At 39.3% G+C, this 15,496-nt stretch overlaps 1 protein-coding gene across 3 annotated transcripts in view; it reads left to right on the top strand.

The window, feature by feature from the left end:
• Positions 1–8,992: 8,992 nt before the first annotated feature.
• Positions 8,993–15,496, top strand: part of LOC113584003 (acyl-coenzyme A thioesterase 1-like) — a 13,435-nt gene continuing 6,931 nt past the window's right edge. Inside the window, exons 1-5 of one of the 3 annotated variants that reach the window (XM_027020681.2) lie at positions 8,993–9,369; positions 9,516–9,593; positions 9,744–9,946; positions 10,267–10,366; positions 10,684–10,874. In XM_027020681.2, the coding sequence (XP_026876482.2) occupies positions 9,571–9,593; positions 9,744–9,946; positions 10,267–10,366; positions 10,684–10,874 (517 nt within the window). In that variant the 5' untranslated portion in view covers positions 8,993–9,369; positions 9,516–9,570. Of the gene's footprint in view, positions 9,594–9,743; positions 9,947–10,266; positions 10,367–10,683; positions 10,875–15,496 lie in introns of all 3 variants that reach the window. The other 2 variants (XM_027020680.2, XM_035527811.1) reach the window with 2 other exon arrangements.

Genomic DNA, 15,496 nt, shown 5'->3' with positions numbered 1-15,496 from the left:
CTTTCTCCAAAGTGATGTGTTTACATGATTAGGACATACGGTTTAACTGTAGGTGTGACTTCTGTTCCGTCCTACTCAAATCATGGACACACATTTGTGGATGAAGGGTTTTCTTTTGTTCTCTACATTGCAACAAGTTAAGCAACCACATATAATTAGCGTTATTGAGCTAGCTGGCCCACAACAGGTATATCTTGATCTGCCATGCGTTCTTCCAGAGTTCACTTTATAGAGGGGGATGGAGATTTGCTAACCAGCAATAGATTAGTAACCTTGTTACTCTGACTACTGTTAAATTCTGGCAATGGCCAACTTTGCTCTCTTACAGGTTATAACTAATGGACAGATTGCTGCATAATACATACTTACAGTGCAGGGAATAATACCTATGAAAGACGAAATGCTTCATAAATTCATAACGTCCATGAGGAAAAGATGAATATCCTCATATCCTAAACCCATATCCTATTTGAAGGGAGAAAGGTGTTCCAGAGGCGGGATCCGGACTGCTGCAATCAACCGTAGAGTGAACCGAGGGTAAGGCGGATCTGGCAGCTGTTGTAGGGAGGTCTGGGACCTCGAGGGTCTGGGACCCGGTGCAGTGTGATGGCACTGGGGCAAAAAGTGTAGACTCCAAAAGGTGGACTGTAAGGAAACAGTGGCACCGGAGTCCCCCCTGTCGACAGACACAAGTGGTAAAGAGTCGACTCCGACGAGCCGCGGATCAGGGCCACTCGGGAAAGTTTGTTTTTAGTATGGAAGACGGCAGTGTCAGCGTTGTGCAGATGACCGAAGCCAACTGACATAGAGTAAGTAGTAAATAACTTTCAAATACTGGTATGAAATTGATTTTTTGATGCCTCTGATTGTGTAGGAAAAAATTTTTTAAAAAGGGAGTGAGAGAATATTATTATTCTGTAACACCAATAGGTTAATAACACATTTTATTGATCTCTTGATTTTGATTTTATTATTGATGCAGTGATGGGTAACAATAAAAGGTGCAAGCCGGATAGGTGGTGCAAGCCTATTCCAAAGTTTCTCCCCCAGCCTACACAGGACGACCCGGCCCTTACAACGACACCATCACAGCCATGCACGCGGCGGCTCTCGATAGTCAGCCATGGATGTGCAACCACGACATTCCCAATATGATTTAACATTACCATCATAGCTGGGTGCAGACAAGGGCCGGAGGAGAATGTAGCAGAATACTGTGGCAGACTCACAGAAGTCCACACTACCCACTGTGGAATAGAAAGACCAGACAGGATGGCAGCAGGACTAGCTGAGGTCTCAGCATGGGAAGCCCACCTCCGCAATAGCTTCATGAACGGTCTACGAGATGAAATCAGGAAAGAAGTGTGCAAGCTATGCATCGGGTGGGAAATGGCCCCCATGAGCACTATCGAGCAGTACGTCACCCACTCTGAAAAGCAGCTGAGAACTATATCAGAGAAAAAACAAATGAGGAAAGAGAATGAGGCACATCAAGCAGCCTTCACAATGCATCAAGCTGTTGTAGAACAAAGAGGCAGAGGCCGTGGTAGTGGACGAGGCCGTGGAGGAGGACGAGGGGGCTACGAGCAGGACGATGGCGAAAGAGATGATCGATGCTACACATGTGGAAAGAAAGGACACTTCTCAAGAGACTGTAAAACACGGAAGAAGAGGGGTTATGATGAGGAAGAGTTGGGGACGGGTCAACCGCAGCTACAGATATGAGCACACACACATCATGCACTCCGTACCCTCCCAGCACACACGCACCACATTCTCTCTCCCTCATATCTGAAGTATACCGCAACTCCTTACTCTTGCTTGCCACAACTCTCCCTAACAGTGCAGGGTATACATATGTCATTCCTGGTAGATTCAGGCGCTGCTAAATCTGTAATTCAAACTAGGGAATAAGACTTCCCGTTATCTGGGAGAACAATAACTACGGTAGAGGCCACTGGACACACTACCCTAGAGCATTACTCACACCCTCTCCCTTGCCAAAGTGAAGGGGCTCGAAATTTCACCCATGCATTCTCAATGTCCACAGTGTGTCCAGTAAATCTCTTAGGACGAGAAAGTTGTGCATCATAATTGAATCCAAACCAGAGGGTCTAAAATTAGTCGAGTCAACAGCGCAACACATATACTCTCATAAAATTGAACCACTGTACTCATAGCAGTGGCTGATTGCGCAGGAACCAACCAGAACTGACTATGTGTAGATGACAGATATCCTCAAACAAAGTGAACAAAAAGGGGTAGAAGTAATGAAACTAGAAAACCTGCACTGTACCGCATATGTGTCCCTAGGGCCTGATCATGAGTATGAAAAGGAGTGGTTTGGCAAGCAGCTCCCAGGAGAGGTAATTTGCCTCAGTTATATGCATTGGGGAAAAGGGGAAGTGCGCAGCCTCAGTGATACTAGCTGAAGGCCGGCCTACTCACCAAAAGGAGCGTTTTGCCATGGCACTCTCACATCCTTATGGGTCAATCACAAAACCGAGAGGCCTCGAATGGGAAAATTTGGAGCCCTGGGTAAGAGCAGAACAGGAAGGTACATGGGAAATTAATGAGCAGGGAGAGGAGGTAAATAGGTGCACAGGAACAAGAAGACAAAAGGTGCAATTTACCCTAAAGTTTACAAGACATGTAGAGGTGGTAGAAGAACACAGGGGATGGCAGGAACAGACTTCCGTTCCTCTTCCTGAGTTTCCCCTCCTAAAAAAAGGTTCCAAATGTGTTGTGGGTATGGGGAAAGAATGATGTAGGGTTGATTAAAGGGGTAGCACCAGTAAAAATCACACCTAAGTCAGATTACAGGCCCAAGCAATGTCAGTATGCCCTGAAACCAGAAGTCATAGAAGGCATTAAACCAATTTTCAAAGACCTCCTGGACGCAGGAGTGATAGTTCCATGCCCAGACTCGCCTGTACGAACACCAATTTTCCCTGTTAAAAAAATCGGGTCGTAACAAATGGAGGTTTGTACAGGACCTCCAAGCAGTCAAAGCAGCAGTTAGACAAAGAGCCCCAAATGTCCCAAACCCGCACACAATCCTCTCATCCATACCAGACGATAGTAAATGGTTCACCGTCGTGGACTTAGCAAACGCCTTTTCAGTGTTCCAGTGCATAAGGATATCCAGTATTGGTTTGCCTTTCAATTCGAGGGAAAACCTTATACACTTACACGCTTGTGTCAGGGATATTGTGAATCTCCCATTATTTATAATGATGCCCTCAGAGACAGCCTAACACCACTCCAGTTATCAGAAGGCAGTATGTTGACGATTTACTTCTGGCTGCACCCACTCAAGAACAGTGTGTGAAACAGATTCCTTACGCTTACTCACGCACTTGGCCGAAACTGGCCACCGAGCCAGTAGGTCGAAGCTGCAATTTGTACAGCCAGTAGTAAAATTCTTGGATTATATGATTTCTGGAGAGGGGAAGGCATTAGCCACTGACCATTCATCAGCCATCGCTCACATTCCAAGGCCTACCACCAAACACCAGCTGCTATCATTCCTAGGAACATGCTCATACTGCCCCATCTTCGTTCCTATTTACACACAATTGGGAGCCCCATTGAGAGCTATAGTCCCAACAGGGGGATCTCAAACCAAGGTGGAGTGGACCTCAGAGGCGGAGGAAGTGTTTGTGGCATTAAAACAGTCCCTCCAAACCACACCCAACTTAGGTATACCAAATCCAGACAAGCCATTCACCCAGACAGTTGATGAACAAAATGGGTGTATGATGTCAGTTCTCCTGCAGAAGCATGGTGACAGAAATAGGCCAGTTGCTTACTATTCCTGCAAACTAGACCCGGTGGCCGCAGGCCTGCCACCGTGCCTAAGGGTAGTAGCGGCGGCTGAAAAGGCTTTGGCCACGTCATGGGACATCGTGGGGTACACCCCACTAACCCTGTTGGTTCCAAACACTGTAGATGCACTTCTTAACAACCACAAGACATCACACCTCATTGCACAGCGATGGCTAAAATATCAAACTGCATTGCTGGAAATGCCTAATGGTAATGGTTCAGCAACGTAGAATGTGTCTTGGTGTTTGGTGATACAACAGCTGATGTAATCTGTTAGAAAGTGATATTTTGGTATGAATCACATGATAAAGCATGATACATATTTATTGCAAATACTACAAATATTTTCCAAATCATTCTAAATCATTCTAAAAGGACAAAGACTCTATACTCCTTTATGTTTTAAGTTATTAATATGTCTAATGCAATGTTAGGCCTCTTTTGCCTGTTAATTATTTTATTACTTCAAAAGAATAAAAAAAACAGTGAAAATCATTAGTGTTCTGAAGAAACTTGGTTATTCAGAAGTATCTAGGTTATTTAACCATTATGAATAATTTCAAACTCACTTTTACATTTTCCTACAAGCTAGAATTAACAAATACCCTAGCATCATCCTTTGCTATAAGAATGTCTGCCACTGAAAGCATTTCTTTTAACTTTGTTGTTTTGTCCTAAAAAAAATAGAATTTTATAAGATAAATGAAACATGACCTTTTTACTCTTGATTCGTGGAAAAACGTGAATTCATTTGCACACTTACTTTGGATGAAGATGGCCTGAGAAATGCCACGTACATTTTGTTTCTTCTTCTGCCACTTCTCAGTTTTCAATTCGATGTAACTGTAATGAATTAGCAATATATAATATCTAACAAATGCATTAAAATTTTCACTGAACTTTATGGTATCACTTTATGTTGTATCTATGGATACAGAGAGAGATGTCAATAGGCACATGTGAAAAGTTGTATGAATATATAGACCTTGATCTATTGCAGTCTTCATATTCCCTAAGCAGTACTACATGAGTGGCTTGGTGGGTGCTAACGAAGTCATCAATTCTGTTCAATTGACGTCTTTGATATTGGATTTCCTTTAGGTCCCACTGACTTTTTTCCATGAGTCCCTGAGTTCTATTGTCAATGGTGTAATTCTAATAAACACAGTTCACATTTAAACAAGTAATTTACAAATAAACATTAATTGCACAGTGAGATGTCAAATATATCACTATACAGAGCTTTTTTCATGGTACCTGTGTGTCCTTCCAACTAATTTGTTGAAAGACTTTGTAGAATCTTGCATATGCCTTGCCTTGACCATGTCTTCCTAGATCCCCTGAAGAAAAATTATTTTTCACACATTTTTATTCTTTACTTCTATATATTAATAATTAATTAATTCATAATTAACTTATCCAATTAATTACAGAATAATAAACCCTAGGATGCAATAAGCATTGGAATATTATAGGTTAAAACATTGAATAAATGTTACAAGTAAGAAATTACATATATTTAGAATATACATAATAGATTTATTACAAACCAAACATTAGGCCAGACCACAGAGCAATATAAGGGAGCATAATGGCCTCCAGGGCTCTAATGAAAGACACAGAGTGGTAAGTATTGTCTTCTCCTTTCAGGTCAAGTGGTGCCTTCTGGATAATGTCCTCTAGACGTTTTACAAATGGTGAAACTCCAAGGTCAACCTAATATGTAAGCCGCAGGGAAAGAATATTATGTGCTATTTGCATGCAACTACACATTTAAGGTAACTTTAAAAGTTCGTCAATTCTTATACATGTCATTATACATGTCAAGTCATTCTTATATTCTTATTCTTATATATAGTCATTCTTATTCTTAAATACACACACACACACACACACACACACACACACACACACACACACAAGCTTAATCAAAAGCTTGCAGTGTTTTTGAAATTTTACCTGAGCTAGTTCCTCAGAACTAATTTGGGATTTCACCACATATGGATCACCAAGGAATGCCAGCATTGTCTTAATATTCTGGAAATGTTTTTCCACATTTTCCCTAACACATGGACTGGAGATGACATCAGTGGCACTTGTGATCATCTCCTCGAGTTCTGCCAAAGTGTTTGCTGATGTCAACAGGCCAATCACATGCATGCCAAAGCAATAATATTTAGGAATTCTGTCAAAAAGGTTTAGGATATATGTTAAACTAATGGCAAGGTATTTTCAACAATAACTTTGCATTACATTATGTAACAAAATATGTACTGTTTCTTGTAGAGCAATTTGGCATTTTTCATTAGGTGACAGGCAGTGATGTAATACGGTAACTGAGCACTCCTTCATGGTGGCTTTTCCTGTGATGATTCTATAGTAAATGCACAAAATGTTTAAATTGCAATTGAAAAATGTCTGTGCTAGAGCTTTTAGAAGCACCACTGTTCCATCGCAAACAATCATTTTGGGATGTAAGGATTTTATAGTTTTTGTTTGAAATGAAGCCAGAAAATACTGGACAGATGCTGTAGTGTGGTCACAAGTAAGAAAGGTTCCAACAGGAAAAGGAGGAGATCCTTTTTTGGGGTTCCGCACAACAAGCTCAAACACATAAAATGGGGCCTTTGTTGATTTTCCTCGCTTCATTATGATACCAGTGGCATCAAGGTACACAATGTCTTCTTGGCATCGACTGTGAAAGATTTCCAGGCTTCTTTCTGACCAGAGCATAACACCTCTGGGATGAAGTATAACATTCTGCAGCACATCTATGGGAGAATTTTATTTCTTTTCTGTCATTATGCTGAGCCATGTAGAAGAACACAGATGCTGATACCTCATGAACATAATAATTCAAGTCTGTCTGGATTTTTAACTGCTGATCTAAGTGATTGATAAGTGTAATTGTTCTCTGAAATCTGAAAGAAATATAATGATTTATATTATCAGTACACAATGTTTTCTGAAAACTGATTTATTGTGTAGAATTTCTATTTCCAAAATAGATACATTTCCTTGGTAGAACGTAGTATTATCATTGACATTGTAAAGATACAACATGAAGATGAATTTTGAGAAAACATTATTTAATAATTTACACTCAAATAATTACATTATTGTAGATTCATTAATTTTAACTTACCTGCTCAGAAGAATTTCTGCTTTCATAAGATAGATGGTCATGGCCTTTACTCTAAACTCCAAACTTTATTGTAAGATTTCACTTGCTAAGGGAAGTGAATCTAATCCATGTGTTTGCCTTTCTAGCTACACAGATGTACATGTCTTTTCCATTACAGAAAATGTTTCATATAGAGTTGACACATTACCAAACTGAAAAATGTTTAAACAACTAAATACATTTGTGACTAACCATCTCTGGAGAACTATCACTTATATGGTCCAGTTCTTGGCTTTGATCCTCATCAACATTGGGTTCTCCTCCTGGCATCTACATAAAACATGTTTTATTGATGCAGGCAATATTTAATCTAGCATGGGTTTTAGTCTATGTCTGTCTTTGATTTTTAACTACTGTTGCTTAAAGGAACAGTTCATTCAAATATGTATTTATATAATTTAACTTTAAATCTAAGTATGTCATTACACACATCACTGACCTTGTCCAGGGAGGTGTCGGTACCATGCCCGATAGCATGTTCCTGAATATGCTCCTCCTCAGTTCCATAATTGCTGATCTGCACAAATATTGGGAAAATAATTATAAACTCACCAAAGATTTCCATTAAATTAAATTTCCATTAAAATATTCAAGCAAAAAAAACCCAAAAACTTAATTAGGTAATGATGTACAACTTGTTGGTCCTAAATGTTTGCCCCATCAAGGTCTAAATTGCATCTTAATGAGAATTACTGCTAGCAGAAAGATTGACGTGAGCTTAAACTGAATATAAATGCAGCAAAAATATAATTACAATTCAGCTTGTTTCATGTTAATACATTCCAAAAAGAAGTTTGGCTTTTATGTCACATTGTTTAATAAATAAAATAAAATGTCAATTTTCAAGTGAGTTTAGAAATTGTTGGCATGTTGTACTGCATTTTTAGAAAAACAATAACCTGTTTGAAACTACAGCTTGAGAATTTAGAAACTACTAGCAAGGAAGTGCTCTTTATTATCCACTGTGAAGCACTAATTGTCTCCTTCTCATGGGGCCTTCAAGTCGCCAGTGACACAAGGTTTGTTGTTAGAAAAACAACAGACAGCCATAGATGGCACTGCATTGTCCACAAAGAAGTTCATGTAGTCTGTTATGCTGTCTGCCATAGAATCAATGTCATCAGCAAGGGATGCACAGAGATTTCCCCAGTTGTTTTTTTAAAGCAGTCCTTCAGGACATGCATAGCCTCAGCAGACCACATATTATATGTGTATTATATTATTATATTCCTGATTGATTTGGTTACTGTGCATTGCCTTAGTACAAGAGGTTTGTACAGAAACCTCAGGTGTACCAGCCTGGTTTTCCCAATAGTGGAAGTGCAGTAGAAATATATGCCTCACTGCTCCTGACACATAGCAAGTCCATTGTCCTGTTTTCCCTGGTTGGGCAACTGGCATACTGGCAAAATGTATTGGACACTGGCACGAATAAAGTGTCCAATACTGTCTATTGCGTCTGAGAAATAGACAGCCACAAGCAGCCTATATGAAATGAGAACATGAATTTGACCAAAGGTAGTACATTTTAATATGGTCTTAAGAAAAAAATGGTACTGTGAAATTTGTCCAATCTTATATTGGTGAAATCCAAGGGATCCTACTTTTAAGTGGCATTACGCTTTGTTTTGGCATTATTGGAAAGTTCTGAGAAACAGGTCTCCAAAATCAGCATATTTTAAACAAGTACATGAATTCGCCTAACGTTAGTATGATTTTAATAAGGGTTTATGAAAAAATGGTACAGTGAAATTTGTTCAAACATACTCTGCTGATAAAGGTATGCTACTCTCACGTGGTAGTGAAACTGTTTTTGAATTATGTTAAAATTCATAAAAATATGTAACCATACTTTCTCTGAATTAAATGGCCATGTAAACACCATGAGAAATACAAGGGCTTCAATATGGATTTATTAAAAGCTGGCCTTTTCAAATTTGATCTGGTGATATTGGCAGTGGAATTTTTTAGCCCTGGGGTGCCCCATACCCTTTATACTTGCAACATTCCACTAGTGACAACCTGCTTTAGCTGGCACTCTAGCTCTACGATAAACGTCTGAGAAATATATAGAAAAGGCATTTTGGACTATGCTTATTGGGCTGTCTAAATATATTACCAATTGTGTTCAATGCAATGATGCAAGTAAACTAGTTCAGGCTAGTAAACTGCATTTTATACTTTTAAATGTGGTAAACGTGCGTGTCTTCATCAAAGCTCTCAAAAAACGCAAGTCACTCTGCCTAGGGAGTGTGAGATTGTGATGAGGAGCAAAATATCGTGCATATAGGCGCATTCGAATTAATAGCGCGAATGACTTGACCGTGAATCCCTAAAGGGCGGATAGCTAGACCACGGTGAGCTTTTGCGAAGTGCATGTGGCGTGATTGCGGTCTTTAAAAGTTGGGTTTCTCGAACTTCACGAGAAATTGGTAAATTAACAAGCTTCACCCAACAGCTCACAGTTTTGGACGAAACTAGTGCTTGAACATTGTATCCACAGTTTCAGTAGGAACACTCGCGTTAGTGAGGAGGCACCGGGGACATTACGACGGCATATGAAAATGTTAGCAGTAAAGAGGTAGGAGTGGAAATTCTTGAATTTGTTCGAGCCCGCTTCATGTGTATACAGTACAAAGCAGTTGGTTTTATAGACCTTTAGAGCTTCTGGTAGATTGGCGAATTGGGTTTGGAAGTAGCTTCCCAGAACGTCTCGCTTTTCTCTTCTCAGGTTGTTGAGCACCGTGGTCCAAGCATGTCCACTGCTTTCGATTAAGCCGACGCGGGGACTTGTAGACGAGAAGCTTCAGATCGTCGTGAGGAATTTAAGACCAAAACAAGCCGTGACACTTCACTCTGTGCATCAGTCAGAAGATAAGGATTTTTGGGAAGCCTTTGGACATTATGTCAGCGACGACAACGGCACCGTGACCGGTGAATATTTACACTTTAATGAACAGTTTTGCTACATATAGTGACAATAAATAACACTTAATTACATAGCCAGCTAAAACACGTCTTTTAGTTTGTAAACAAACAAACAAACAAACAAAAAAAAACCCAGCTGGTTAAAATTGTCTAAAAATGAAGAAAAAAGGATATAATTCCCTACGAAACATTTAGTTGCTTTGGGGCATTGATACATAGCGGGTGTCAAAAATAACAGTGGACGAATTATGCTTCGTGTGAATTACGTTGATGAATAAGATTGAGTACATTTATGACTTTTTTGTATGATGCATGTGTGCACGCAGTGGCAAAGGACGCCAGTCTGAGCGGCACCTATGTAGGTGTGGAGGCCATGGGACTGATGTGGAGTCTTCGGCCAGTGCCAGGGAGTCGAACAGGACTGAGGTCTTCTACACTGCACTACTCCTGTGTATAAGTTATGTGTGGGGCTTCAGGGGTCTATACACAAGGTTTAGGACATCACGATTTATGTTGCACATAAAGCAACAGGTTGAAAGTGTGAAAATTGTGTTTATATGGTGAATCATGACTACTTAGATTCAAGACTATTCAGTCTGAAGGCTTGAAACTGTGGATAGTCCTTTCTTAACATGCTGTCCTTTCTTTCTTCCTCTCTCTCTCTCTCTCTCTCTCTCTCTCTCTCTCTCTCTCTCTCTCCCTCTGTTGTCCATTCATTCATGCATTTACACTCTGTAATTTAGGTTTCTTAAGAAAGATGTCCTGTCTCCACTTGTCTTCCACATTTCTATGTATGATGGACATGTTTCTCAGGGTTTTACCCAGCACACGCCATTAGAGAGCCTCGTTATAGAGCGATGGTACATGGCTCCAGGTGTACAAAGAATCGATATCAGAGAGAGAGGTGTTCGAGGAACTTTGTTCATACCTCCAGGTACACACACACACACACACACACACACACACACACACACACACACACACATACATTTGTAGTTAATGTTTAGGCACTGTGTGAGAACATATTAAAATTTGCTGACCCTGTGCATGATATGGATGATCTCTTGTTGCAGATATAATTGGAAAATCAACATTTTTGCTTGATTTTAATTAAAACAAAAACATGACATTATTATTTACATTTATATAGTGCCTTTCTCAGACTCAAGTACACTTTACAGAGATAACAATTTTTTACAATCATTCACACACCTACTCACATACTTAAACTACTTGTCATTTAATATGAGAGTATTTAAACCTATATTGAGTGAGCCATATAGAAGTCCATTTTATATATAAGGTCTGAAAAAAATTGGACAAATTACAAACATTTTAAATAAAATGATCATGTATAGAACTAGGTTGAAAATAATCTCATCTCATTCTTATAGATATCATCAGGCAATTAAATGGGAGATTTATCTAATTTCACATTTGAACCATTCTATGTGGTTATTGGACGATTTCTAGGCAGTGTTTCTGTTGATATTTATTCACAGAAACTGGAGGGGATTGCCCTGCCTCTAGCAATCCAAAACTATAAAATATGAAAAGAATGGACTGAACAGGAATAGGCTGGCTATTGCTTAATAAAAATAAGGCCTTGTTTTCTTATTGCATTATTTTCTTAAAAGATATGTGTTGAGGAAAATAAGATTGCCAAATGAATTAATGTACATAGAGTGATACATTTATCTGCTTATAATTTAGTTTGCCAAGCAGTGGTGGTGAGAAAAACAGTTTGACACATCCAAGAGCAAATAAGTATCAGATGTGGTTTTGGGTGAACTTTCCATTTTAGATACTTCTCTACACTATTATTAATTCTTTGTTGATTAAGTCACATCAGTTTTAGATTCAATTTATTTGCTAGTATGTCTCAGTTGTAGGAATTTGCTCTGCCATGCTGAAAACTAAGCACAGTTTAGCACCGGAAGAACATGAGTGCATTGACAATACTGACAAACCAAGGAAAAATACAAAGGCACAGTGGAAGTAACATTAGGGATAAATACAGAAGGTGCAGCAGCATCCAAGACACATTTCACATTGCATTTGAACCTTGGCTTTTGTGGATTTGATTACTGGCAAGTTACATGAGGATTTTTTTTGTTTTGTTTTGTAGCCTACTGTGTAAAATTGCAGGACATGCGTGTAGACTAGAAAATGTAAAGAAAGCTAAAACAAATGTAGTATACGTAACGTAGCAGGGCAAGGAGCAGAATGCACAGATGTCTCTTGATTATAACAAACATTTATTGAACACAAGCCACAAACGATAAACAACAACGGCACTCACATAACAAAGCGGTAAACAATGTAATACATACCGGTACAGAACTGTGAATTCCAGCACGAACACGAACATGAACACAGAACAATGACCGACAACATACCATAACACAGGGGTTTATGTACATACATAAATGGTACGAATAACAAGGTGCAGGTGTGTGATAACAAGGGGGCATGGTAACAAACAAGGGGGCAAAATGCATAGAATGTATTTATTGTTTTATCATTTACTACTATAAATATATAAACAAATTTATTATAGTTACATTTTGTAAAAATGTTCAGTACATTGAACCGCAGTATTAGGTAGAAAGTTATAAATTAACAAGCCCATTTAACAGTCACAGCAAGAGGTTGATTCTTGAAGTGTAATCATTTACAACTATAGTGGTGTTAAGGTCCATGTTGTTTCAGGTCATCACTGTTTTTGGTTTGACCTATAACTGAGGTCACCTACAAACCTAAACAGCTGTGAGATTGCTGAAAGTGCCATCAGTGGGGTATTGGGAGATGTACAATTTTATACAGTTTAGCTTTTTGAATGGTCATAATAAAAAATGGCATTGTTGAGGATTGTTAAAGGCATTGAGTGATATTGACTAAGTGATATTGCCCTAAGATGGCTTATATATGCCCACATTTGAGAAATTAACTTTCACAGTTTCTCAAACATGGGTCATAAAAATCTTGGGAGTAATGTCCACCAACCTACCTTTTTCCTTTTTTTTCCTATGTTATTAGCCTTTCCTCTTTCCTAGAAAAATGTTACAGCTCTAAACTATGCTGCTCTCCAGTACTTGGAGAGAGTATAACTGCAGTGACCTTGAACCAACACCTGTCAAATCATTACACAAGAACATGTGCTTGAGTGTACATTGGATAATGATTATCTAACAAACTTGTTGGTAGAGCGATTCTTAGAGGTGCATGTAACATGAGCATATCCCAAGTTTACCTGTGCCTTCCTATAACACTCTGCATGATGGCTACGGACAGCATCATTCTACCCGAAAACGTATGTCCATTAATTAAAGCGTTCAAGTGACTGAGGAAATTAAATATATTTCCATTCAAGGGGAAGCATCCTTTTCATTTTGGATAAAGGACTGAAATGCACTTAATTTATCATCCTAAGCTTCAGAGTCATGAAACATATAGCATGCTGCTTACTAACCACAAGGTGTTCTGAAAGAAGGAAAAAAGGGTGGACTGCGTTGACAAAATGAGGGTCACAAACATGCGCGCATGCACACACGCACACATACACACACACGCACACACAGAGGGGCCCATCCAAGAATACACTGAAAAGATAAGGCCACAAAGCATATACATTCACACACAGAGAGCCCCTGTCAATGAGATGTGCTGAAGACCACAAGTGCACAGAGAGAACTGGGTTCTTGTAACTCCATAGATGTATAGTATGTCAAAGGATTGTGAATCCCTTCAGTGTCATACTGAAATCCTTGCTTGTACTCTGGTCAGCTTTTAAATAATAGGAAGGTTGTGTGTACAGGTTGACCACACACTGTATTATGATGCCACCCTTTTGTATTTGGGTCAGTATAGTAGATAGTAGGCAGTGTTAAGGAAAGGGAGGGTTAGATGTAAAGTATGATCATGCTATTTGTCCACCAACCGGACGTTCTTTAGATAACTACTGACACTCTGCTTAATCAGCTACAAACAATATCAGTCTACCTGAATACATATGGCCTTATGTGCATTAATTAAAGCATTCATGTGACTGAGGAGGTGAACTATATCTATGGGAGGGAAAGCATCTGCTTTGTCTTGCTGGATTGATATGTACTTCACTTATCATCTCTCAGGGTTCTAACAGCGTTCTTAGGCCTGGTACATGTGCACATCCTCCCCTAGTCCAGTAAGTCCAGGCTTATTTCTGAAGGCCCAGTATCCAAACACCTACTCTGTGTTGTGCCAGCCCATATATACAGCTCTCCTTTTGCTAATGACCTGGCTGGTGTACAAGCAGAAATGTATTATTTCCTTCTGATGGTTGCTGATGGTGAACTTTAACTTACTAGAGCTCTATAAAGCTACCTTTCTCTCTCTTTCTGCACCTGTGGCTTTGTCTTTTCAGTACCTTTATTTGCAAGTGGCTTTATGTGAGTGTCTGTGAGTTTATCTGTGACTTTCCGTTTGCTTCTACAAGTTCAAGAGATGTTATTGTTTGTTAGTATGCCGCAGTCATTTTTTACTGTGATCTTCTGTGTTCTGACAAATCATTTGCAACTGCTCAAATTCAGTCTTGTTTGATATCAATGTACTACACAATTTTATTTATTTTGTATATTGTTTTTCAGTAATATTCTGGGCTGCTTTGTTGGCATTGACATGCCTTTGTTCCTCCTGTGGTTAGATGACAGTGAGATTTATTATGGGCAAATCCAGAATCAGAGTCGTTAAGGCAGTCCAGGGTCAAAGAGCCGACACGGAGAGTAGGAGGATACGTGACAAATGAGACAAGGGCTAGGACACTCGAGTAACTAAACACAAACAGCGACAAGAACTAAACGCATGGAAGCACACAGGTTAAGCAGGCTATAACAGACTAGGAAACACAGAGGCTAGGATAACAAAGGCATGGAAAAAGACACATAACCAATAGAATAAACATACCAAGGCACACAACAGGGTTTAAATACATGAACCAAAATGTAGAAATGAGGAACAGGTGCAAGTAATCAAACGAGGGGTGGAGAAAATGAAACTAAGGCATGGAACCAAAACACACAAGACAGGGAAACCACGGAAGCTGGACCTTGGGAGGGACTAATCATGACAGACAGCAGCTGAATCCATATGCAAATATCATGTCTACTTTAAACTGTGCACCTTTCATTAGCTCTCATATAAAACTAATGATGCAACATCACACAGCTGGCCAAAGTCGAACTGAATAGCCATGTGACCACTAAAATAGGAGGGCAATGTATAAACAGGTATATAATTTCTACATGGTTCACCCAACATGCATTGTAGGTACCCATCTTGCACATTTAAATACAGTGGAGCACTGTAAAAACTTAAAAAAAAACCAACTTAAATGTTTGTGATATATGTGTGTTATATCAAACACTGAAATACAAACACTGTTCAAGAAACATATGAATGTACTGATCAGACCTGTCTTAGAAATATGCAGGGATGCTCCTAATATTGTAATGATCATGGTTGATTGACATCCTACTGTCCCAGAATCTCAGCCTGCTACACCACTGAAACAGAACT

This window comes from Electrophorus electricus, chromosome 7, assembly GCF_013358815.1.
Source record: "Electrophorus electricus isolate fEleEle1 chromosome 7, fEleEle1.pri, whole genome shotgun sequence".
NCBI classification, from domain to species: domain Eukaryota; kingdom Metazoa; phylum Chordata; class Actinopteri; order Gymnotiformes; family Gymnotidae; genus Electrophorus; species Electrophorus electricus.
This window is presented reverse-complemented; position numbering and strand designations above follow the sequence as displayed.